The sequence below is a fragment of the Syzygium oleosum genome, unplaced genomic scaffold, assembly GCF_021117445.2.
Source record: "Syzygium oleosum isolate NSW1041296 unplaced genomic scaffold, Sole_v2.1 Sole_v2.03, whole genome shotgun sequence".
Taxonomy (NCBI): Eukaryota; Viridiplantae; Streptophyta; class Magnoliopsida; order Myrtales; family Myrtaceae; genus Syzygium; species Syzygium oleosum.
In genome coordinates, this window is record NW_026607487.1 from 7,248,242 (window position 1) to 7,273,724 (window position 25,483).

General features: G+C 41.2%; 3 protein-coding genes and 1 long non-coding RNA gene across 5 annotated transcripts; all 4 read left to right on the forward strand.

Annotated features, from left to right (window-relative positions):
• Position 1: 1 nt before the first annotated feature.
• On the forward strand, positions 2 to 880 carry LOC130137836 (uncharacterized). Its single transcript, XR_008816294.1, has 2 exons — positions 2 to 134; positions 470 to 880. It is a non-coding gene; the product is annotated as an uncharacterized LOC130137836 (long non-coding RNA).
• A 12,856-nt stretch (positions 881 to 13,736) lies between these two features.
• On the forward strand, positions 13,737 to 15,456 carry LOC115687515 (uncharacterized). The gene is made up of 2 exons (XM_030613115.2): positions 13,737 to 13,916; positions 14,045 to 15,456. Exons 1-2 carry the CDS (start codon positions 13,860 to 13,862, stop codon positions 14,828 to 14,830), a joined length of 843 nt encoding a protein of 280 aa, XP_030468975.2. The 5' UTR covers positions 13,737 to 13,859; the 3' UTR covers positions 14,831 to 15,456.
• Positions 15,457 to 18,851: 3,395 nt separating this feature from the next.
• LOC115687483 (transcription factor FER-LIKE IRON DEFICIENCY-INDUCED TRANSCRIPTION FACTOR) lies at positions 18,852 to 20,450 on the forward strand. The gene is made up of 4 exons (XM_030613071.2): positions 18,852 to 19,365; positions 19,549 to 19,752; positions 19,854 to 20,027; positions 20,159 to 20,450. Exons 1-4 carry the CDS (start codon positions 18,892 to 18,894, stop codon positions 20,273 to 20,275), a joined length of 969 nt encoding a protein of 322 aa, XP_030468931.1. The 5' UTR covers positions 18,852 to 18,891; the 3' UTR covers positions 20,276 to 20,450.
• A 1,114-nt stretch (positions 20,451 to 21,564) lies between these two features.
• On the forward strand, positions 21,565 to 24,856 carry LOC115687484 (superoxide dismutase [Cu-Zn], chloroplastic). 2 transcript variants are annotated; one of them, XM_056310250.1, is made up of 8 exons: positions 21,565 to 21,860; positions 22,327 to 22,388; positions 22,483 to 22,522; positions 22,618 to 22,713; positions 22,801 to 22,832; positions 22,971 to 23,046; positions 23,824 to 23,877; positions 24,624 to 24,856. In XM_056310250.1, exons 1-8 carry the CDS (start codon positions 21,620 to 21,622, stop codon positions 24,665 to 24,667), a joined length of 645 nt encoding a protein of 214 aa, XP_056166225.1. In that variant the 5' UTR covers positions 21,565 to 21,619; the 3' UTR covers positions 24,668 to 24,856. The 2 variants fall into 2 exon arrangements, with proteins under 2 accessions (XP_056166225.1, XP_030468933.1); XM_030613073.2 differs by having other exon boundaries at positions 21,566 to 21,860; positions 24,584 to 24,856.
• Positions 24,857 to 25,483: the final 627 nt, after the last annotated feature.

Sequence of the window (25,483 nt, forward strand, 5' to 3'; positions counted from 1 at the left end):
GCGCCAGCGTCTCGGGGAGTCGGGAACGACCCGCGTCAATAGCCCCAGCTTTGGACGAGGACGGCCCGTCATCATCGCCTGATCACCAGCAATTGGCCCGATCGTTTCAGTCTCAAGGCGACAGGCTCGCTGAGGTGAATCGCAGTTCTTTTGCTCTTTTTGTTTTCTTGAAAATTCTGATGCTGTTCCGTTGAAGACGAATTTAAGTGGCATGTAAAATGGCTCACTACTTACCCACGATTGTTTTAGCCTGTCCAATCTGTCTGATTTGAGAGGTTGCTTACTGAGATTGTGCCGTTTTCGATGCGGGAGCTTGGAAAAAGATAATTGAAAAGCTAACCTCCATTCATTTGCAGGGGAAGTTTCTTCAAGGTCCTTGTTTTTTCGTTCTTTGGAACTTTGCTTTCCAAAGAAAGTGAATTGTCTTAATAATTTTTCAAATATGTTTTTGGTCCCTCTTTTCTTTGAGGTCCACTATGTTATTGGTGGTGGTGGCGATGGTAGGAATGGAATGAAATGTCCAATGCATATGTTATTTGCAGAATTGTGTTTCCAGCAGTGGAGTGGGCTGGGGTTGATGTGCTGAAGAGGGAATGGAATGAAATGATTGGGGATATGGAATTACATGAAACGATATGGTTATCATTTACTTGATTAATGTTGATTTGCTGAATATTAAGGTTTTTTTTTTCGCAATGGGGTAGACATAATAGTAAAAGCCCATAGTCCCATTTTGGTAATCTGAGCCTGAAGATCTTGGTCAATTTGTGCAACTTGTTTTGGGTGTTGTGATGCTCCTAATTGTGGACTCGGCAGCCTTCGAATTGGCTTTAAGAGTTTCCAACTTTACTGTTGGCTGCTCCTGGCTATCATACTGTAACATTGTTTGGGGAACTCGTGCCTCAGAGTCGGCCTTTAGCATTGGAGGACGCATTCTAAATAAATATCGTAGTTCCCTTTCGCCTGAAAATGTAGAGGCTGAGCTATGCACCAGAGATTGATTATTTGGAATTCCACTTGAGGAAGATTTCGATGACGAGTCTCTCATTGTCGACTTTCAAGACTATTTGCATTAGGTACTTTCTTTTATCTCATTCTCTTGGTTTACTCACGTGATTTAATGCAATTGATTGGCTAGAAGATGTGTGTATATACTTTCTTTTATCTCATTCTCTTGGTTTCCTCCTTCTTGTTTCTCATCTCAGGTTCGAAAGTTTCACTCACCATGATAATTTGTTTGTCGCACCGAGGCCTCTGAATCGAGCTTTCGTGGACGTGTTTTTGGCTAAGTTTTTGGTTGGAGTGTTTGTAGGGGGTTGTGTTCAAAACCTGGGTGGATGTGAATATAGTATGCGTTGATGATCAGGTCAAAAAGCAGGGGAAACAAGCTGATGCCACGTAGCTCCGAGCTCAACCAGATGCTAAATCTGAAGATGCTTCCCCAAGATCACTGATTTGATCATCTTCTATGCCTATATGTTTGTGCCGCACAACAAACTCATGGGAGTCTTCTATTTCTCTAGTTCCCCCGTGTGCAGGAAGCTGGTTGTCGGTCATGTTCACATGATGAGAGGCACAAGTTTCATTCAAGAAACCTTGGTTCTTGCAGGAGTGCTTCTGTAATGGATGTTAAAGTGCTTCCATTCTCTTTTGATAGATTTTTCTTTGGACTTACCATATTGACATCAACTACTTCATTTCCTGGTTCACAATCCGTTGTCCATCTTAAGGATGGAGTTTTTATTATTTAATTTGTTTTTTTAATTTGATGTGAAGTTTTTATTCTAATAACATATACATGTGAAGAGGTTAAAGTGAATTAAATGGATGGGTATGAGTTTTCCTAAATTATTAATGTGTTCTAGTAATATGGGTCGGGTCGGGTATGGGTCGGGTATGGGTCACTATATTTGCATTGCATGAAAATGGGTCAAAACGGGTTAAATGGGTCGAATATGGGTCGATCCATATTCAATCCGACCCACCCGTTTGACGGGTGTAGTCGTGGGCTTTGGGTTTTCTATGGATGAGAGATTGCCTACTAAGAAACATTCTCTTCAGAAACAAGCAAGAGACGTGTGGGGGCAATGACAAGAAAGCGACATCTTGCGCCAACCAGAGAACTTGTTTGCCGCTGCGAAAGGCGGAAACAGTTGGTTGTTGTTCTTTTTTTTTCATTCTGATGTGATCTGCCATGTGACTGGAGTTTACTTAGTCAAGAATTCGATTCTTCCATGTCCCGTCGATCACTCAAAGATTTTTTTTTCTATGCATAGTCTTGCCAATGCCAAACCAAAATCTGTCAGCGAGGCCTCCACTGATAACCCACAGTATTAGGAAGGTTCAACTTCAAAATATGGGGGAGAAATCAGAAGAATCTCATTTTCAATGTCCATTCAGATGGAAAGAGATGTTTCCAGTCGAACTACAAAAATTCTCCTCGATGATTATTTAAGTATTGAAATGTAAAACACGCTTTCTTCCGACGGATTAAACTTTTGAAACAAAACCTTACGCGATTATTGCCTAACTTCGTGCGGGCCATCAATCTAGGAAGTCCCTAAGCCATCATCTTGAAGAGATGCAGCCTCGGAAACGAGGAAAGGCTTTGAGCGCGAGAGTTCCGTCGCCTGGTGCAATGAAGCAGAGATGCACTTGGAGCCTCCGTGGATTCTCGCCCAAAGTTGCCTTGGCCGGCCGCCACAATCAATTGACTTTCCCCTGCATCATGTGGGACAAATTGTACGAATTGTAATAAAATTAAATAGCGGTTAACCGAATCTCTTTAAAGTGAGTAGTTCCCACCAACAGTGCTAAGCAGTTTCACAAACTATACCTCTCAAGATACAACACCTTGAACCTGTTTGAATTAGCACTATGTAAATAGGATTCTGTCGAACACTTCTTGAAACCGGCAAACTTTGATAAAAAATTGAAGGGAACTTCTACTCTATTCTCTATACTCTCTACGCTCCATGTACCCTATCTTCTATATACTTCTCTATGGAATGAAGAATAGTTGAATTCCATTTATAAAGTTTGAATGGATATGAACTGAAGAGACACATGAACTGAAAAGATACATGAACTCAAGAGATACATAAACTTAACAGATATATGTACCGAAGAGATTCCATTTCTATCATAGTCTTGCCAATGCCATGCCAAACTACACACAGTAGGAAGGTTCAACTTCAAAATATGGGGAGAAATTAGAAGAATCTTTTTTCCAACCTCCATTTAGATGGAAAGAAATGTTTTTAGTCGAACTACAAAAATTCTCCTCGATGACAATTTAAGTATTTAAATGTAAAAAACATGCTTTCTTCCAACAAATTAAACTTGTAAAACAACGACTAACAACCCCATGAAACTTTTACATGGTATCGCAGTGGGGGGTCATGAGTTTAAATATTTTCATGCCCCTATTTGTCTCTCTCATTATATATTTCCATGCTCTAGTCTTAGGCCAAAGTCCAGTCCAGGCTTGAGGAGGAGCGCAAGAGTATTTGAATATTATATTATGCATATATCAAATAGTTTAAGTTTTGAGAACGGTTGGGTTGGTAATAGTCACACAAATATTTACAAGCGTCAACTTTGGAGACGATAAAGTTGTGATCTATAAGTAAATATCGAATCGAGACAAGACGATCCAACGAACATACTAGACAAGAAATCCATTCAAGCATCGTTGTAGTAGAGGACAAACCGCTGTGCAAAAAAACAGATCAGGCTAACTTCACTCTTGCCACATTCTATCCCATTTTCTAGTGCTTTCTAGGGGTGAGCAGTTCTACGATCAGTTCAGGTTCCACCTGGAACCTACCGGTCGACCCAGATTCTCAAATTTTTTGAACCTAAAATCTACCATACATATTTTGGAACCTGGAACCTACCCTGCCACGTGTTTTAGGGTCTACCTAGGCTCCACTTGTATTTTTAATTAAACGATTGCAGTGAATCATCACCTCTAATAACTACAATTTGCTGTTACAATCCACTAGTCACAACTCATATTTAGACGCATGGATAATCTAAAATATTAATAAAGTAAAAGTCTCAATCATGGATATCGCCGAAAATAGAAGCTAGAACTCATATTTAGACTAGTGGTTCCGAATTACGCGCTCATCATTGGACGCCATGTAATACCGTAGGCTTGCCAAAGACATTGAATAAGAAAAACACAAAGACTTGTTCCAGGTTATTTTAAAATCTGGAAACTACCCATCGGAACTGATTTTCCAATTTTTAGAACTCTGAACTTACCCTGCATAACCCGGAACCATGCTCACCCCAAGTGCTTTCTACATATTGAATGCGGCCAGATTTCCCAGCCGCAAAACTCCACGGGTGCTTTAGAAATCCGCTTGCCGAATAGACGCGAGCCACAGTGTTTCGGCGCATCGACCAACACCAACCGATCGGTCGCGCATGTTCTCGCTAACCGGAACGACTTCACCATTGTTCTAAAAAATCCGTTCATCTTTTCCCAGCGGATTTCTACCAATTCTCATTTGTCACATATCATCTCACCATGCCAATCATCCCTTTGAAAAACCCACACAGTCGGAAGAACACGTGAATCGCCGAACCAACCAAAAACCCTAGAGTTTCGCTAGGCCATCATCATCATCATCATCTCGCCATCCGTCCCACTCACACAAGAACAATGGCCGGAACCAGCAAGAGAACATGGATCCCTCCTCCGCCGCCTCCGCGAGGTCTCATGCACACCACCGCCCTCCTCTCGTGTCCCGATTCGATTCGATTCGCTGCACGGCAACGAAAGGGGGAGGCTACTGTCGTTCTCGCACGAAAAGGAGCAGGAGGCAAGGCGAGGCCAGGCATGCCATGATTCATTCAACTACCGATAACTACTAATCATCTCTCTCTCTCCCCCACCGCTTCCACTGTGGAAAATCTAATGCACCGTGACAAAGATAGCCGTCGTTTTTATGCATTTAATTTAGACTTCGGGACCCAAAACCGCGTGGGGAATCACGGACTTTTGGAATAAAAAGTGGTGTATGAATGTATGTGTAGAGCAATCGCTTTCGTATAGTTCAAAAATGTTTCTTTTTTTCCTCGCTTGAAAACCTCCATATAGCTGTTAATTTTCTAGCCATATATGTCTTGTCTGGGAGAGCAAGACATGGCATGGATCACGGTTCATGCGGTCTAGGTGGTGTGAAGGGAACAAAAGAAAAAAAAAATGACATCGGTCGGGGTTGATGTCGAATCGGTACTTGAAAAACCGAGGCTTAAGATACGGCGGGGAAATTGCTCTCGTGGATCCTTGGAGTGGTTGAGGTGTTCCTCACAACAAGAGGATAGCAAGCTGTCTACGAGGGCCTCCGTAGCCTATCCGCTTGGCAAACAGGGATGACGGACTCCACATATGCGTTTCTCGTTTTAACGTGTCGATACCCGCAAGTGTAATTCCCCTCCCCCCCGAATTTTTGTCTCTCTCGAGAGGAAGGAATACCCTTTAATTATTTTGCAACCCGGTAATCCCGAGATCCGGACGAGAATCACGATGAAGCATTTTAAGGTCTTGCTTAGAACCAAGGTCTAGGTGGTATAAAGGAACAAAAGAAAAAATGACATCGTTTTGGGGTTGATGTCTAATTGGTCCTTGAAAAACAAGGCTTAAGATACGGTGGGGAAATTGTCTGATCAGAGTCATAAACCTATTGTACAGATGCCAACTTATTCCAAAACTTTCCGATTTTGCCAGTTTGATCCTAAACCTTCAAGCGAAATTCCAATCCAATCTTTCCGGCCAATTGGCAGAATCGAAAAGTTTATGAACGAACCAACATCTGTACAATGAGTGTAGGACCGATTGAGTAACTTTCCCAAGATACGACCGTCGTATAATTTCACTTTCGCAAAACTTATCCCCGAACGTTCGTGTCGTTTTCAATAGAAAATGCGTTGGTTTGGCGCTTAAGCAACGCATGATTAGGGATGGAGTCCACGAAAAGACCGATGGGGTCACCCCACATGCTATAACCTAAGATTAATTTAAGCATATAATGTGATTCCATTAAGATATAACACATAGGATATTGAGATATATAGCCTTAGACATGGGGGGGTGGGCAGCTTTAGCTTTTGGTATAACGACCGCTTTGGGATTCCGAAAGATGCGAAAGTGGTGTGTGATTTGAGATGGAATTGACGACGCACCTAAAGACTATAACATATTAAAAAGAAATTGGCCGTGACCCCCCCTCCTCCATCGTGTTTGATTCTCTTTGATTAACTTGGTTTTTGTTCTTCTTTATTTTCCCCCTCTCCTAATGGTAATGGACCCACACGCATTGAGCAAAAGTTGTCATCCATGAACGCGATGCTTTTTCCATTAGGGTTTCTCGACGGGCGATAGCCGCTAATGATCCGACACGAACGCTGCACAGATCATCACTTGTGAACTCGGAATAACCCTGAGCATTCCGTTCGTCAGGCCAGATCAGATTCGCATTGTTGCAATCCCGTTTTGTCGCTATGGTCGATTAGCACTTACGAGCTCTCTGATCGCCGCATTGAAACTGCCTATTCTCGTCGCCGCAGGATGGGATCGAACGAAACCCTTGATGACCTAAGCAAGCGAACATTGCGATTCTTAGGAGTGGTGAATGAGGGTAGTTGGCGTTAGGGTTACATTACAATGTTTGCCCCTACTTTAGCCTAGGAACATAAGACATTTGCCTAATCTTTTTCGAAAGCGCGCAGTCAAAAAGGAGGAGGGAATACGAGGTTTCCTCCTCGCTTTGATTAAGTACCTCCACCGGTTTGTCTTTGCAGTAGAATTGATACCTCCTCCTAACTGTCAGCAAAGTTTAGTTCGTTAGTTTCATTCCCCCAAATTCTCAGCATCTTTATTCTTGTCTTTATTTTTCCTCTCTTTTTTAGTCTCATGTTAATGTTGGGCATTTTGAGACAGGTATATTCAAAGTGCATGTCCTAGACTCGATCATTTGACAAGAATTGTGTCCTAGTTTTACATGCTCATAGGCATTTCCATATATGTGCAAGCAAAGAAAAGAAGAAGGATGTGACAACTTAAAATTTGCGAAACCCGGTATTGTTTATCACCCCGTCGGGTATGTTCAATGTTTTTCCCGTCCAATTTCCGAAGCAGCTGAAGAAACAATTCTCGTGAAATTGAAATAAATTAAAGTAAGACGATACACTCATCGTTTGAATCTTATCGTTGTCGAAAGCAGTGATTTAGGCATCGTGCATTTATAAATCCATGATAACTATTGAATTTATGCATACACTTATATTGAACTTCTAATAGAAGTGCGGAGTTAAAAATAATTTATAATATACTTAGTGTTTATTCACCTATTTTTACCCATTTATGGATAAATGATTTATTTTTTTCCAAGGTGCTCCTGATTGAGCTAGTGCATTTGATTTTATAAGAGAGAAAATCTGCCGCGTTTCATAATCCTTCACCACTGAAAAAAGAAGGTTGTTGCCCATGTTGCCAACTATATCATAATCTCCAACATCAGGCCAGTGATTAGTGAGTCTAATCCAAGGATCCAATTTGTTTAATCATGTGGGGTCTACGGCTAAGCCTGCAATTGGCAGCTAATTAATTAGGGCCCCGCCACGAGAAATAAAAAAAAGTATATGAAGATTTACTTTATTCCGTCGAGGCGATGCCCGTATCTCGTCTATACATCAGATATTCGCTAATGAGAGTATAAAGAAGATGATTATGTTGGTAAAAGAGATGATATAATCATATATTCTGTCTCCTGCTTTATCGCAAGGGGGGTTGCTCTCGAAGAATTCTCCATTACGGAAAGCAAGCTTAGATAATGGGGGGTAGTTTAATTTTATTTTAAGGCAATCTTTAGTATAATGACATTTGCATCATTATGTGAAACATAGTTGTTTTTTTTTTTTTTTTTTCAGGTACTGTGTCTAGACAAAGAGACATGATGCATCAAACGGTCATCACCCAAATTGTAGTGGATAAGTAGAAAAAGAGTTTTCATTTTTTCAACATACTCATGATTATTCTTATCTTAACTAGAATTCCTACAATTATTACTAGTATTTCAAACTTAAATAATTTTTATGAAAGTCTTACTGTTAGAAAACTTAGATTTCCAATCACCTATTTATCTAACAGTTTAAGCTTTCAAAACAATTTATAGTAATCCCACATAATTTTACGTGATGTTAGAGCAAATGATCCTAAATTTAATCTTTCCAAAACTCTTTATCTATCTCCCTTATGATATTTTGGGCCAAAGTCTAGCCTTCACGTAAGAGGGAGCTTTACATATTTAAATATCAAATTAGGTCTTTATTTGACGGCTTAAGTTTTTTAATAAGTTGGTAGGGCCCTCACAAAATTTCAGATTTGCGTAAAACTTAAAATATACCAAAAAGAAATGAGGACAAAAATAACGAAAAGAGAGGTGAAAACAATAACTATAGTGCATGGTTGCATGTAAGTACATAGCTTTCGTATTTCCGAAGTTTCTTGAATCTCTTTTTCTTCAAATTCACATATGTCGAAATAAATGCTTCGGTAAACCTAATAATCTTACCGTCAATTGTTAGAATACAAGGTCCCTAAATAGGGTAAATGGTTTCATTAATAGAAATTTACCAACTTTACAAATTTTCTGAAATTTCGTCAATGAAACAAGCATTGCTTCTTCTTGTTCTTCTTCTTAAGTTGGATCAAATTCAATGATTCGGCGACATAAATTATAAATTATGTACAGAGGAAAGCTAAAACGAACGTTGCAAAGAGTCAATCGATCTGATATATTCCACGACAAAAAAACAAATGTTGGGAAGTGGGAGTTGGTTTAGTTGGGCATCGGGGGTGTGGTTTTGATCATTTTCCCTAGAGACTATGCTCTATAGCCTGCAAAAACAATAAATATTCTGGAAATGCAGGTTAAACCTAAGAAAGCTAAGCATGATTAAAGACAAAATAACACCTCGGATGGGACATAAAGTTCCGGCGCCCCATTGTCGTATTTCCATTCCCATTTCCATTTTGGATTTACCATCTTGGAACTTTCCTATATGCTTTTTTTTTTTTTTTTACTCCTCGAAAATCTATAATAAACCGGAGCAAAACCCCGACTTCGATCTCTGTGTTTCGAGAATGTTCAGCCCGAAAAACTCGGGCTATTAGATGGAGGAAAACATAAGTATATAAAGAGGTTTATCCCGGGATACTTAAACGATCCCACCGTCATGTAAATAAAAAGAGCTCGACGACTGTACACTTGTCTTGCTCAGGGCACTAAGGAGGTTGATGATGGTGAGCTCAAGTGAATGTTTTATTTATTATTTTATTGTTTTTATTATAAACATTTGTTTGATTTTGTTGTAAAGCTTGTAAGTAGTGATAGAATTGGTCTTTTTTTATATAATATATATATGTTTTTTTTGGGGGGATTAAAGTGAGAGAGTATTGGTCTCGGAATAGTCAAAGGGCAGCCTCTTGCTTTTCCATGGAGGAGGACTTTTGTTTTTCAAAAAAGAAAAGGGTCCACCACCTTTCTTTGTACAAAATATTGGTGGGAAAGTTTGGTTACCAGCTCCCTTTTCTGACCAATGAGAATCAAAGCATATTTCACTAACCTCCCTCCATGTCGCTTTGTGTAGAGAGAGGGAGAGAGTATCTAGTTAGGGTTTCTGGTTTTTGTTGATCATGGGATGCACATGCATGCATGCCAAGTCAACAAATGAGTGCCATGGAATGTTGGTGAATAGGGAAATCCTTTTGCTTGGGTCTTACAACATAATGACACCGATTAGCTCGGACCGAAGTAGATAACCTCGCTGTAACATGTCGGGTAGTCCCTGACACTGTTGAACTCCAAACCTAGTTCAAGAATAATGATCAACGGGGGCTTGGTCCCACGAGAGACTATGGAAGCTCCCCCCTGCTTGATAGACCAAATAGTTACGCGATGCGTGCTTCATGCATGGGACGAAATCTCTATTCCAGTCAAGGGCTCCTACGCATGTTTCACATGGATTCGTAGAAGAAAATTGATGAATCGGTGGATGAAAAGGGAGCGGATCTAGATAAAGCATTTCTCCTTTCGTGATGGGTTTCTATTGTTACACCTCTTACTCGAAATGTCGATTTCTTGTTGTAGTTTGATGTATTCGATTCGGGAAACTTGATAAGAACAAATCAGGGAGGTGGAGCAGCAATTCATGTGACTCCATATCATGAAGCCGGTCCAGATTATGATAGAGAAAAAATCGCATTTGGGCCCGAATCCGAATTAAAGACTTGTAATGGGGCATAAACAGAATATTTTAAGAACTTTATTCCTTTTTGGAATAAGATCTTAAAACTTGTCATGAAAAGTGCAATCGAATTCTAAAACTTTCAAGAGTGCAATTAAGATCTAAAACTTGTCATGAAAGTACGATCGAGCTCTAAAACTTTTAAAAAGTGCAATCAATAGACGGACGTGATCTAATCAATTTAACAAGTTTTAAGATTCGATTGCACTATTTGAAAGTTTTATGACTCAATTACGCTTTCGTGATAATTTTTAGAATTTAATTGCACTTTTTGAAAGTTTCAAAACTCAATTGCACTTTCTTGATAAGTTTCAAGACTACTTTTAAAGTACTTAATTCTTTTTTTTCTCTCTCTCTTAAGTCTCGTTTTGTCTTGTCACTGGAGAACCACACTAGCCGAGTCTTTCGGTTGAACTTGTCGCCGAAACCCTATTCCAAGTTGGACTACATGTGATAAAATCCAAAGAAATTAACAATAAAGTTGATACGAAATTTTCAAGTGAGGTTGATATTGATGTGTTCTGGCGCGCAACGAAGGCAATTAAAGTCCAATTTTTTTTTGGGGCTTCGATCTGAAAAGTTGTCTTTGATCTAGAAAGAAGAGACGCGACATTCTTTTTAGGTTTGACTTTGGTTGACAATTGCAACGCGCGTCGCATGCACTCATGATTTTGATTAACGGAAAATAATAACCTTAGTTCAATTTGATCGACAGCTATATGATTTTTTGTTTTGGCCAGAGACAGCTATATGATTTGAAACGTAAGAAATACTCATAAAGAGTCAAGATTTTAAGGTATATATGTGGTTCGTGCCGAAAGTGATTGCCAGAATGTCCGATCCAAAAGTTCGAACCGATAAGCGAAGGGAGATCCCGTGTATATAAAGAGGGTATAGATCTCGTCGACAAGTGATGTGAAGGTATTCTAACACTCCTATCTCACGTGCAAGCCGGATTACAAATGACGCGTGAAAATTGACATATAAGGGGTTGCGCACGAAGAATGAACTGGGGCAGTGCCCGGCTTCGGTACCATATTGAAACTGCTATGAAAACTTAAGTTAATAAGCGGATGGAGACCGTCAAATCCCATGGACAAGCGGCGAGAGATACTTTAATAATAGATTTGCGAGATTGCGAACAAATTAATTAATTTGCACGAAAACAATGCGTGAGAGGGTAGATGTAATTGCTAGGATTAAATTTTAGGGACTTTGTTACTCATGATTTATATTTAATAGGGTTTCGAAAAATATAAGTCTGTATAGTTTAATATATATTCTACCGATTGTTCTCCTTTTCCAAAATAAATACGAGATGGCCAATGGATGCATGGAAGATTATTTGGTCTTGATGAATTTTTCTTCTTCTTTTTTTTTATTGAAAAAAGACAAAAATTCCCTCGAATTTCAAAGTGAAAGAGAATCCTACCTAATATATTTTACTTTATTTTTGTATGTATGACTTCTTTGTTTATTATTAATAGGGATGCGAATCACCATTTATCATTAAAAATTTAATTAAAATAGTGTCATCGACAAAGAATATTTTGGGGATAATACTCTTCACAACATCAATCTTTTCGGCGACATATCTAATTGGTGGGCAAAATAAACAGTCAACTAAGTTTAATGACTCAAGAAATAAACAAATATTATTGCAGAATGAATAAAATTAGGGGTTAATATCATTAAAAATCCCAAACTGATATACATGTGACAAATTTACCCCAAACTAATTTCTTCACCACCAAAAACCCTAAACTAGTACACATGTGATAAATTTACCCAAAAATAATTTTTTGACCACAAAAAACCGTAAACCGGTACATGTGTGGCAAATTTACCCTCCGTTAGTTTCCGTTAAATTGAATTAATACCAAAAAAATCACAAACCGGTATAGAGGGTAAAACCCAAAACTGGTATATCCGTTAATCGCCTCGTGTCATTTAACAAAGTAATTTGATAGTAAAATTTAACGGAAACTACCGGAGGGTAAATTTGTCACAGATGTACCGGTTTGGAGTTTTTGATGGATAAAAAATTAATTTTGGGTAAATTTATCACATGTGTACCAGTTTGGGGTTTTTCGTGGTATTAACCCCAAAATTAGCAACTTATTTATATGCGGAGTGATATGACAGGCTACAAATACATTGTTATGCATCTGGACGTTAACATAAGTGGATCATATTCAATGTCCGATTCAAATTTATCGCGACATTAAGTATGCTAATGTTACAAATTAGTCTTAGTGCAAGTATTATTCTTGAAAGGTTGACTAGAAAAATAAAAAAAAAATTGGGGCCTTGTGCTGGGGACCACTTTCTATGCGTATTCGCAGGGAGTAAGAAAAGGAAAAAAATTCAGAAAATAATAATAATAAACTACTAAAAGGAAAAAAAACGCTCATTTTCAAACCAGAAGAAAGAAAGAAAAAATCCAATGCGATTTCGTAGGAAACTAACATTCTCCATTAGAAATTTTTTTAATCCCTGAAAATTCAAAGACGAATTCGATTCGTCCATTTCCCCAATTTTTACACATACTTTTCTTCATCCCTATGTATTCTTGTCCAATAAAAATTCTCGGGTTGGTCGGGTGCGTCACCTCGTGCGTTAGACAAAGATCGACCACCGTCGCGTGATCGGCACGGGCAATTTCGGTGGGGGTTGCGGGCTGGTTCCACCCGTCACGTGGGATTGTTTATCGAGCCGTGACGAGCGATCGCAATCCGTTCTTTTTCCCTTAAGGTTCAAACTAGCAGCCCTCTTGGGGGAAAGCAAAAGATTCAATAGCAAAGGAATTTTTGTAAAAAAAGCAGAGCAAATCTTCAACGAGGAAAATGTTTAATAATATGTTTGTCTTTTGTCACCAAGAGTCTCTTCTTCGCTTTCCGAGTGTCTAACAGTCTTGAACACGAAACGGCCCCCGAACGCAAGAGCGAAGTCGCGAAAGTGTCAAAACAGAGCAATGATGCTGATCGAGAGTCGCTTTGGACAGAGAGCAGCGACCGTATCGCCGGGGTTAAAGACCGTAGCAGCGACTTGAACTTTGCTCTGCTTTTTCTCTGGTTTCCCACAGCCAAGCTCGGTGCTTGGAGAGAGCCACACAGACTCTGTACCCAAAAGGAGACTGATGACTCTTTGGCTATCCATGACTCCCATACCAGAGAGAGAGAGATGGTGTTGGGTATTGGTTTGTAGAAATTGGGTGCGGCTAGGTTTGGCCTTTTGTGCGCCTTTTTTCCAACCCCTTGCTAGTGAGAAAAAGAGGAAAAAAATTGGGAATTTGGTATTAGTTTAAGGAGCCAAAAAGCAAAAGACAGAGAGGGTGAAGAAAGCTACAGAGGCCAAAAGCCAAAAAGCAAACAGTGAAGGCGAGCCTCTCCTTATAAGACCCCCAATAAAGAACCTACTCATAAACCCCCCCTCCCACTCAACTTCCTCTGTTTCTGCTCTGTACCCTGCTCTGTCTCTGTCTCTCTCTCTCTCTCTCTGTCTGAAGTTCTCTTTGAGTCCACTGAGCAAAGAGCATGGACTGCCAGCGCAACCCTCTTCTCAGCTGGGCATTTGTGTGCTGCCAAGGAAAGGTGTGCAATGCGACTCTTTCTTGAAAATGAAGTGTTTTTTGTTCGGTGCAAGTGCGCGTGGCTTTGAGTTGATTTCGCTTGTGGTTGCTTAATTCCTCTGTTTTTTTTTTCTTTTTTTGGTGAGCCAGAGCATGGAGGAGCTGAGGCAGTCGCTGCTGTGCACGACTGTGGAGCTAGAGAACACGAGGGCGCTTGTCCAGGAGGAGCTGAGGAAGAGAGATGACCAGCTGATTCAGCTCAGAGAACTGCTCGACAAGGCCATCAGGGAAAGGGATGAGGCTCAGGACAAGTGCCAGAAGCTCTTTTTGGAGAAGCTCTTGATTCAGCAGCGGCAGCAATTGACAGGTCCTCTTTCCGGAGTCTCGAGCATTGAGGATGAACCGAGAAGAGGCATTGACTTCAACAACGCCCTCTCTTCCTCAGATAGTGATGAGAGCATTGTCTCGTCTCCGCCACCTCAATTGACTTCACCAACAACAACAACACCGCTACCGCCGCACCAGCCACCGCCGCTCCTGTCGCAGATGATGACAGTGGTCCCGCAGAGTTCGGCGCCGGATTTCGAGCTAGTGCCTGATAAGCCGCTGCCCGAGAAGGGCAAGCTCCTGCAGGCCGTCATGAAAGCTGGGCCCCTTCTTCAGACCTTGCTCCTCGCAGGGCCGCTTCCTCAGTGGAGACACCCTCCGCCGCCGCTCGAGTCGTTTGAGATCCCGCCCGTCACCATCCCTTCTCCTCCGCAGCATCTGCCGCCGTCGCCGATGGCGGTGCCACCGCTTCTGCTCCAAGACTCTCTGGCGGGCCTGAATGCCTGCAGTGGCATTGCCAATTGCGGGAGGTTGAGTAGAAAAAGAGGCCACTTCGAGGGGTCTGATTCACCTACAGAGCCCAAATACCAAAGGGTTCTTCTCAATTGACAGAAACCCACCTACTATATTAGGAGATCTCACTAATCTATAGTTTCTATTTGCCATTTCACACAATTAGTGATGGGGGGAAGGAAGGAACTGCAAGTAGCATCTGTACAGAGGTTTGATTTTGATCTAGGAAAAAAGAAAAACAGAGAGAATTCCAAGTTAACCCAGGAAGGGGAGGATCAGAGAGCTGCTGCAAGCTCTCAGTTAGTGTTGCTGGTGATGATTTTTGTCACTTTTACCTTTTTTTCTTCCTTTTGCCTCTCAAATTATGCTTACCCTTTTGATTCATGACAAGCAAGGAGCTTGCTTTCTCCAAGATTGTTGCCTAGACATAGGAGGAAAGCTGTAACTTTGATATCAAGATAGTATCAGCCTAGAGTGTGACTGTGTATGTATGTGTGAGGCGAGCGAGAGAGAGAGAGAGAGAGAGAGAGAGAGAGATGAGATGAGATCAAACCAAAGCATTAGTGTGGAGTTGTTAGGGGTAGGGGAGGAGATCGGGTATGGCCAACCACCGGAAGGTCTAAAGTAGGCCATTGCTTGTCGGGTTTGTGTGGTTCCCGCAAATCAGAATCAGTATCTACCGCAAGTGTGATGTTTGGATTATATTATCTTATATTAAAGCCTCTCTCTCTCTCTCTCTCTCTCTCTCTCTCTCTCTCTCTCTCTCTATGTTTGCAGGAAGCATGACACGAGCAGGATCTTCTGTTTCTTGTATGTTCTCTGTGTGATTTCCATTAAGATATACACAACCATCCTGCATTTTCCCCTCCTGGCCGATAACACTGCCTCAACGTTTAGCATATCCTGTCAAGTGCAAGCAAAATCACAATCCGGTCCATCTGGTCGATATCATTATACAGTGCATAATACACTCTCTCACCTAAGCGTCGTTGGTTTATTGAGCATGAATGTGATGATTTAAAATGCGGAAATGTGGAAATATCATCAAATGCGATGCGGCATCTCAAGTCCCACATCAGATGGAAAAAAAGGCCCCGCTAAGTAATTTTGGAAGTCAACAATCACTTTCAACCGGTTACCACCTTATATGATTGTTTAGTGTACACATTTACCTCACGTGAATTCTGTCGGATGTTACAAGTGATATCATAGTAGGACTCCCTTTAATAGATGTGTGATTACCAATTCAAAAAAAGGTTCGGTGTGATTGCCAAGGAGGACTTGGACAAGATGCGACTAGTTAAACACGTCACGATGACAAATGGGGTGGGAATAAATCGTAGTGTTATTGGTTTATCAAGCATGCACGTAGTGATTTAAAATGTGGAAATGTGGAAATATCATCAAACGTGACGTGACATCTCAAGTCCCACGTTAAATGGAAAAAAGGCCATGTTAAGTAATTTAGAAGTCAATAATAACTTTTAACTAGTAACCACCTTATATGATTCTTTGGAGTACTCCTTTTTGGGATGTACCCCACATGGATCCCGTCAAATGTTACAAATGATATCATAGCAGGTATGATTGCCGATCCGAAAAAGGTTAGGCGTGATTGCTAGTGAGGGCTTGGACAAGATGCAGCTAGAGCGAGTATTGACGAGTGGTAAGAGCCAACACTGACTTGGATGTCACTTCTTTCAAGTGAGAGAATTTGCGAAAGACTAAGTTACATATCAGTCGGGAGAAGTGGGAGACTCTGTAACATCCCAAGTAACACTTTGATTGTTGACGTGATTCTTAAATCAGGATACGCCCTAAATTATTACTCCCTCACATGGTTTATTCGAGAATATACCCCTTTTGAGAGTTTGGCCCACGTGAATCTGGCGCATCCCTCGCGCCTATGTCACATGTAACCAAAGAACTACTAGGCAGTGACTCTTGAACCCTTGAAAGCCTGTCAGCAATCTAAGGCTTAAAACTCGAGACCTCGTCGTGTCATCCGTGCTCTGCCAAGCGATCTGGTACACGGCAAGGACCTTTAAAGAAGAAAGATTCGTCGAAGTATGGACTCCCGAATTAGTGTGAACTGCGTAGTTGACATACAGAAGACTTTCCAATCTCAAGCGCCTGCTGTGCTACACTGAGAATATCTTGTTTGACTACTTGTCCCCTTATCGACGTTTATGGCGGGTTCGTGCTTCGCATGCTCACTCCAGTTCGGCGAAAATCGTCCGTATTGTTACCTGCCGTCGACTCCGTCAGACAAGACGATCAAATTGCGGGATCGGGAGAGAGAGAGTGACTCGGAAGTGACACACAGGCACAGCAAAAGCCATGACATTGTGATTGTGAAGTTTCGGAATGCACCACGGTGAAGCGAAGCCGGTGTCTCTTCTTGTCACCTCTTGGAGATGGGACTGATCAAACCCAAAGCAGATCACAGAAAGGCCTCTTCAAGATCGCATCTGATTGAGGCTCACTCTGTCTTGGGCTCCTTTAGGGACCATTCTTGTTTCGGTGAAAAAGCCCAGTTTGTTTTTCGCTGGCCTTGTGCGCTGTGTGCCTCTTCCATTGAACAGTCTTGATCAATGAAATTGCAGGATTGAGGTCACTAAAACTTATGTTTAACGTTTGGATAGATGAGGTCAGACCACATCCTTGACATCCACGATCCAATAATTTAGGACCGGGTACGTGGGACTCGGCATTCGGACATGTGGTGGCCTGTCTTGATTGGCTTCTGGGCACACTTCTGGTGTGCTTATTAACTTGATCACTATTAAATTAGGCCTACTAGATTATCACATAACTTTAAGACAAAATGAATTCAATTCTATGTTGTCACAGATTCCCCTGTGGAAATGGCCTTATCGCGGGCTGTTTATTTCATACATGTACAGAACCGAAATGATGGCTGATGAGCAGGGACCCTCCGTTCTTTCTTAGGCCGGCGCGGTTGAACAAAGATATATCAATTTGTGACATCAGGAATCAAATGATCGATTAAAGGAATAAGATCCGTTTCCCATCTATGGAAAACTGTATGTTCTTGAAATCATCGCACTGGAGTTTTCACATGTAATTGTCGTCGTCAGAGTTTGCTCCAAGCTGTTTCATAGGTAAACTAGATCAGTCAAAGAAGAGCCATAAGGACGAAGCTGCATAGTACCATTAAATTAATTATGTCAATCGACATTTCAACACCGACCATCGTCTGGATCGAATTCTGATGCTGTCCGTGACATTGTGAGTGATGGATGTTATTTTGTACAGCTTCCTGATATGCAATTCCAGGATAATAAGGTTCATAAAAATCAACAGGACTCCTTCAAATTATGTTTTTCAAGTCGATTCAGTTATCCAAACATCAGATTTTAGAGAAAGATAGTCCATTTGGTTACTAACAGATTGTTGTGTATCCATTTTTCACGTTTAGCATCCTCCTCTGCTCGCATATGGCATTATAGAGAAGCTTTAACCCCACCAGAAGTCCATGTTTTCAAGACGGACTCCCCTATAAGACAGTTAAGAGCCAGTTTTAACGATTCGATCACGCCCTTTTAGATCAGTCTAGCTTGCGGATTTTCACTATTTTTATTTCTTCTGCTCTAATCCATGTGCAAGATTATCTTATGACGCTCTCTCTGTCAGTGATTTTGATCAGTTTTTAACATGAGATGGCTCGCAATTTCAGACACTCCATCTCTTTCGCCCAACAGCACGAGCTTAAATGGTGTCCGACTTCTTTCATAAGCTACAATGTTCTGTTGTCATGAACCGGCTTTCATCCATGGAAGAGCCAATCATCTCAATTATTATAGTTTATACTCGCAGACGAAGAATAATTTATTCTAATATTATCGAGCTTAGTATAATGTGGGGTGGCGGGATTTCGCTCTCGGAGGATCTATCGCTACAATGTTTTCCATCCACAAAATGTCAATTGTCTCATACATCAACTCGGAACTATTGTTTTGGAACTACTAATTTATCTGAAGTGATGTCAATCAATTTGCAGTATTTTATGTAAGAAGTTCCGAATCAGCAGCTCTATTGATTCCTTTCACATTGACAACTTATATATAAGTGTTGTCAAACTCCTACAGCCACCGAGCGTAAGGCCTCTCTTAAACAATTTGTCGCATAAAGAAATGGATAGGATCGATCAATCCAAAAATCTCCCGATGCACTCCAGCGACTTCGAGCTCCCGTACTTCATCGAAGGAGATAACTTCGACCAAATGATCGATCTGATCCGAGGAGAGAGTGTTCATCCTATTGCGAAATTGGGTTATGAGTCTGACCTTCTTGATGGTGTTATGAGTGGTGGGCAAGTCATGCCAACTGCAGGAAATGCTTTTGGCTATGATCACACTTCCTCTATCAATTGTGATTTTGTTCTCGACTCGCTGCCGATCCTTGGAGAGGAAGTGAAGGATTATCTGGAAGATGAGAATGATGGGGAGGATTCATCAGGAACCACCACCACCACCGCGACGGCCACAACACCGACCAAGAGGACGAAGACCGACAGGTCAAGGACTTTAATCTCAGAACGGCGAAGGAGGGGCCGGATGAAGGACAAGCTCTACGCTCTCCGTTCCTTGGTTCCTAACATAACAAAGGTATGTATCATGTCGTATCATACTTTCGTCGAGCAATTTTTTTCACTGGAGGATTATGAGGTATTGCCAATTTAGCTATGAACAAACGGTTGCGTTTAGTAAGGCAGACAACTGAGAAAAATGCAAGCAAGACATATTGGTGTGTGGCTCATAGAATTTGCAAAAATCTCTTCTTGTGGGCAGATGGACAAGGCCTCAATAGTCGGGGACGCCGTGGTCTACGTGCAAGAACTCCAAACGCAAGCTAAGAAGCTGAAAGCCGAGATCGCCAGCCTCGAGGCATCGTGGGCGGGCACGGGACTGAAGAGGCACCAAGCGCAAAATGAAACCACGAAGAGGATTCAAGCCGCGAACAGCAACCATCCCGTATGCAGGAAGATTCTGCAGGTTCGATCGAACAGATGCTATTCTACTTCATCATTTCCTCCACCATGTGCGAGCGCTGGCCGAAGTGTCACTCACTCAAAAATGCATTGTGAATTACTCAGATGGACGTGTTCCAGGTGGAAGAACGAGGGTTCTACGTGAGGCTGGTGTGCCACAAGGGAGCCGGAGTGGCCGTGTCTCTGTATAAGGCCCTCGAATCGCTGACCAGCTTCCATGTTCAGAACTCCAACCTGGCCGCAGCTGCAGAGAGATTTGTATTCACTTTCACTCTCAACGTAAGAAGAAGAGCTCGCTCAGTAGGAATCACCAGCTTTCACTAGACACTCTCAAACTCTCCTCCCTTTGTTATACCATCTTGATCAAGGCGCTTGATTGATCTGTTTCCTGGTGTCAACAACAATGTCAGGTCAAAGAGAGCGAACAGGACGTGACCCTCCCCAACCTGAAGCCCTGGATCACGGGGGCGCTGCTGAACCAAGGATTCGAAGTCAAACCGCCGCCGCCGCCATCATCACCCGCCTAACCGACCTCGCGTCTGCCGCCTTTTCCGTGTGCCTAAAACTCTTTGAAGAACAGCTCTCATCTGCAACAGAATGAAAGAAAATCAAAAAACAATCCATGGACGTGGTTAAGCTTCGCAGCATCGGGGAGACACCCGGTTGACTTTTTCTCCCAGGACAGGCCCAGGTGGGATGGACGAAGAAGAGGATGAGTCAACGCAACCCCCCGTTAGATCCCCTCAAGAAACGACGAGAAAGTCAACTATTTTGCTTGTGAATCTTTTGTTGTACAAAAAAAAAGCTGTCGCTACCGCCGTCGGATAAGTCGACGGTGGAAAATCATTTTCTCTCAAGTAATTAGTTTGTTGTATTCGACCAAAATAAAATAAAATAAAATAAAAGTTTGTAATTTTCTCGATTGTACGAAACAGTATAAGTCCGTGTATTTATTTATTTTTCTTTCCGGAGATCAGATATATATTTTCGTCCCTCGAGAAAGTAGAGAAAATATTCGGTGGTTGCAAATCACCAATTTTCTCCTAGATGTAAGTTCGAGTTCTTTGTCTTTTCTTGGATCATTTGAAGAGTGGAGTTATTGTTGTTACGATGGAACAGTATTTTTATTTTTTTTTCTCTCTCTGGAGTTTGGCAAACTGAAATTAATTAGGGTGCGTTCGTTTCATTGAAAATTTCATGATAAAGGAACATATTTTTCATGAAAATCATATTTTCAAGGAGAATAGTTTGAGAAGGAGAAGTGGTTTTTACTAGATATAAGCTAGTTATTTTCGGTCCATGGAAAAAAAAAATTCCATAGATTGATCAGTTTTTTTTTATCCAAACACTGGAGAATTGAAAAATAATTTCTCGAAAACAGTTTTCCCTCAAATAAATACATCTTGAACCCATTACTGAGTTGTGACAAAGAAAAAAAAAATCTAAAACCCACCTAAGGCGGAAAAGTATATTCGGCAACGATTATACAAATCAATAATGATGTACGGTGCAATAAACCAATCAAAAGTAAATTGTCCATTCAAATTCAATTTATCAATCTTATATATAACACTTATATAAAATAATATGAGATTTATGCTCCATTTATTTTATGAAATACAAATGATTTGAAAAACATCTTTTTAAAAATGGTTGCTCATATCATTTATAAAAATGATTAATCAAAAAATATTTTTATCATTTATAATTATTATCGATAATGAAAAAATATTTCTTTGACAAATTATTTCAAAAAACATAAATTAATTTTTAAAAAATATTTTCAAAATCATTCCTTATTGGCCTCTAGAGCCATAGGACTACGTAGCGACTGTGAGAGCTCTCCCTTCGTTATCTCCTCTCTTCTGGCGATGATGCAAGCTGCAGCGGCGGCCATGGCCGCCCACGCCCTCCTCCTCTCTCCTCTCGGCAGCCCTCCGGCGCTCGTCACCGCCTTCAGCGGCGTCTCTCTCGGGCCGGCTCCCGCTTCCCTCGCCCTCTCCGCCGTCGCCCCCAAGCCCCTCACCGTCGCCGCCGCCAAGAAGGCCGTCGCCGTGCTGAAGGGCGCTTCCAGCGTGGAGGGCGTCGTCACCCTCACCCAGGAAGGCGATGGTCCGTTCTGGGTGTCTTCTCTTGATTACTTTCCCGGGCTCTTTTTGTTTCGTGCGGTCGTGTCATTCTTGGGAGCTCCGCTCCGATTATCGTATGCTGTTAGTTTGTAATTACGACAATGAGCATTGGTATTCTTGGCCTGCATTTTGCGGTTGATGATAGTTGGGGAGGAGTGGTGCAGTATGGTTGGTTCAAATTTCAAATTTGATTCTGGTTTGGAACTGGGCTGGTCGTTTGCTACTGAATATTCTTGTAGAAATTCAATAAGGGGACTTCTAGCTGCTGAAAGGCCTCTTTTATGAACGAACGAACGGATAGGCTCATGTTCTGTTCCGGTCTCTGAAATTAGAATGCTCACTCTTTTGAGACCGAGATTTTGTCTGGAATTCATTGGTTATGCATAACTTAGTTGGAAGCTCAATAGCTCTTGATGAGAGCAATATCCTAACCCGCTTGCGTTATTTAGGCCCCACGACAGTCAATGTTCGTGTCGCCGGGCTAACTCCCGGACCTCATGGGTTCCACTTAGTAAGTTATCTCTCATTCTGTATTTATTCGGCAAACCAAAAGCGTACATTTTGGTATAAATTCGTGTTTTTCCTTGATCATTTTCTTGGTATAGCATGAGTATGGGGACACAACCAATGGATGCATCTCAACAGGTAATTGTACATGTCTCGAACTGAAATGATCTACTTGATGACAATTCTCATCTTTGACCTTCTCGCCTTTGTCCACTCCATGTTTTGAACTGTAGGACCACATTTCAACCCAAACAAAATGACACATGGGGCTCCTGAAGATGAAGTCCGTCATGCGGGTGACCTGGGAAACATAGTTGCCAATGCCGATGGTAACGATTGCACAAATGCCTGTAGTTTGTTGTGTTCTTCATATATTGATATTGTTTATGGAGGCTTTTTGTATTGTGAATGCACAGGTGTGGCAGAAGCAACAATTGTTGATACACAGGTACTGCTGGGAATTTTACTATTCTTTCTGTATTACTGGTCCATGTTTTGCATGCATGACTGGATTCTAGCTTGTCTGCAGTTTTTTAAACTCTGATTGCTCGGCACTGTTAACTTTTATCATTGGTCGAGTGTCCAGATACCACTGAGTGGTCCAAATGCTGTAGTTGGAAGAGCTTTTGTTGTTCATGAACTTGCGGACGACCTTGGAAAGGGTAAGCATCTAAGCATTGCGGACAACCTTGTTTCACATCCTCATACTTGCAGTCAATGTTGTTGGAGAGATAAATTCAATCACAAAACAGACGAAAAATGAGAGAAAACTCTTGAAATGACTAACACCTTTGAATCCAGCAATTCTGCAGCTGGTTTTGAAATGCCTTAAGGCATTTGATCATCCACTGGAGTTTGTTCTGTGGATTATAGGGACCATAATTTCTTCTGGAACATTCTGATGTTTCTTATTCTGTAGCATATCTTTCACCCAGCAAGTGTTTTTGTTTGTCAGAGCAAATGGTTTCTTTTCCTGTGAATGAGCTACATTGCTAAAATTGACGATCCTCATTCATATAACTATAATTAAAGTATGTCCATGGCTATCATCAAACTCAATCAACAACAAGTACTAAGAATGATTATTAAGGCTTTTCATGCTTACAAAGTTAATATTTTGAAAGATGGAGGAAAAGAACTACTGCAGGATAAGTTGTCCCAAATAGTCAATCTATTAAATAGAACTACAAAGCCTATAGAGAATCCTACAATCTTTCATTTGGAATTGCCATAGTAAGTTAAAGACAAAGTAACTCTGTTGTAAGATGGACTACTTACTTTTTTGGTTGCGGGTTATGTCATTCTTCTGTTTAGTGAAGCAGCTAGAAAAAAATTTTCTCTACAAGAAACAGAGCATCCAGTTGTTTTCCATCATTCTGTCTCCCCTTCTTAATTCTCTTCAATGTTTTGGTTCATATCCATTTATCCATCTGTTGTAGGTGGCCATGAGCTGAGTCTAACCACTGGCAATGCAGGCGGGAGATTGGCATGTGGTAAGGCCCAGGTTTCCATGTTACGCTATATTAATGACCATATTGGCATTCTGTCTTTTGTTGGGTCTCAGTATATCTCCCGTGAGAGCATCTTCATTTCTTCATCTTGCAGTCTCTTTGAACTGTTTTCGAGATCGCCTGTGAAAACTATGTTCTGTTATTGTTCTTATATCTAGCTAAATTTAACTACCTAGCTTACTTTGGTAGGGTTTTTAGTGCGGGGAAGTTAAATGGACAGGACTGTTATTTAATGATTCCATAAAGTATGTAAATTTACATTTCAATAGAATATGAATAACAGGTCTAGTTCTAGTGATGAATTTCTGGGGCAATTGATATAGTTTACAACTTCATATGCAAAGGATGGGGATTATAGAGAGCGAGCTAGATTTTGAACTGTTATGTTCGCCAACAGTGATCTTTCTGGGACGAGCTATCTTCGCTGAAGCTTATATCTAGTGTTATGTTCCTTCCCTGCATCAGCATGAATACTCATGCCTTTCGGAAGCACGAGCCAAAAGGCATTAGATGATAAATATTTCCCTATGGAGGTTGATGTAATCAATCATCTTTCCATTCAATTTCAAGTCTGAATATCATTCGCTTGTTGTGAGAGTAGCATTTCAGAATCTTGATTTCCTTTTACTACGACCTTCCCTTTGTTATTCTAAAGTTGCTTTCATTTCTTTCTGTGATTATTGCGCAGGTGTGGTGGGTTTGACTCCACTCTAATCCTTCGCTTTCAGCGTTCTTGCTGTCCTCTGTGTGTTTACCTCCTTTCCTAGAGTGATGTGTCATTCCTTGTTCCAAGGGTGTAACATGGCATTGTGAAGACGACCCTATCGTATGGTTTTTGGTCTCGATTGGTCGTGTATGGCTACTATGTGATTTGTAGATGTTGAAGTTTCCTATTAATCACGAAACAATGGATCTAAGTCGTGTCATATCAGGTGAATGACATTTGATATTGTTGTGTGACGGTGGTTATTATATCTCGCTTTTCACCGAAACCTCCAAGTGTCGAAATGAAGTTCGGGTGAAACCTAAACGGACGTCAAAAGAATACATGTTCTACCGTCGGCGAACCAAGATTTCGGTGGCTGTTTGGGATTTGACGTTAGCTTGGTCACTTGTTCAGCATCATGAAAAATCTACAGATCTGTTGCTTCTATGCCATGGCTCGAAAAAACCACTTACGCAGGCCTCGTTAATGTTTGGCTACCATCATGTTAAGCCCATATATAAGTAAAGGAAACGTGGTAAAAAGTCACGTCTTGAGAGATGCTTCCGAAGGAAAGTTTCTAAGTTTCTAGGGTACGAGGTCCGTTAGGTGTGACTTGAAACGCCGATGGGGTTGCGAAGGGTTCGAGATCCTTGAACGACGTAGAAACGCTCTTCTCCGATACCAAGATTTTGTTCTACAGCTCGATTTCGTTGTACGAGTTTTATTTGCTTGATCCGTTAGAACCAAACCTACCATTGTGAACCGTTCAAATTGCCCTTCAAAACACAAATGGTCCTTGTGAGGGCACTAACGAATTGAAAGCGTCACTAAAATGGATTGGTTTAGAGATGAGAAAGGGTGATGGAGTGTGTTGCAAGATTA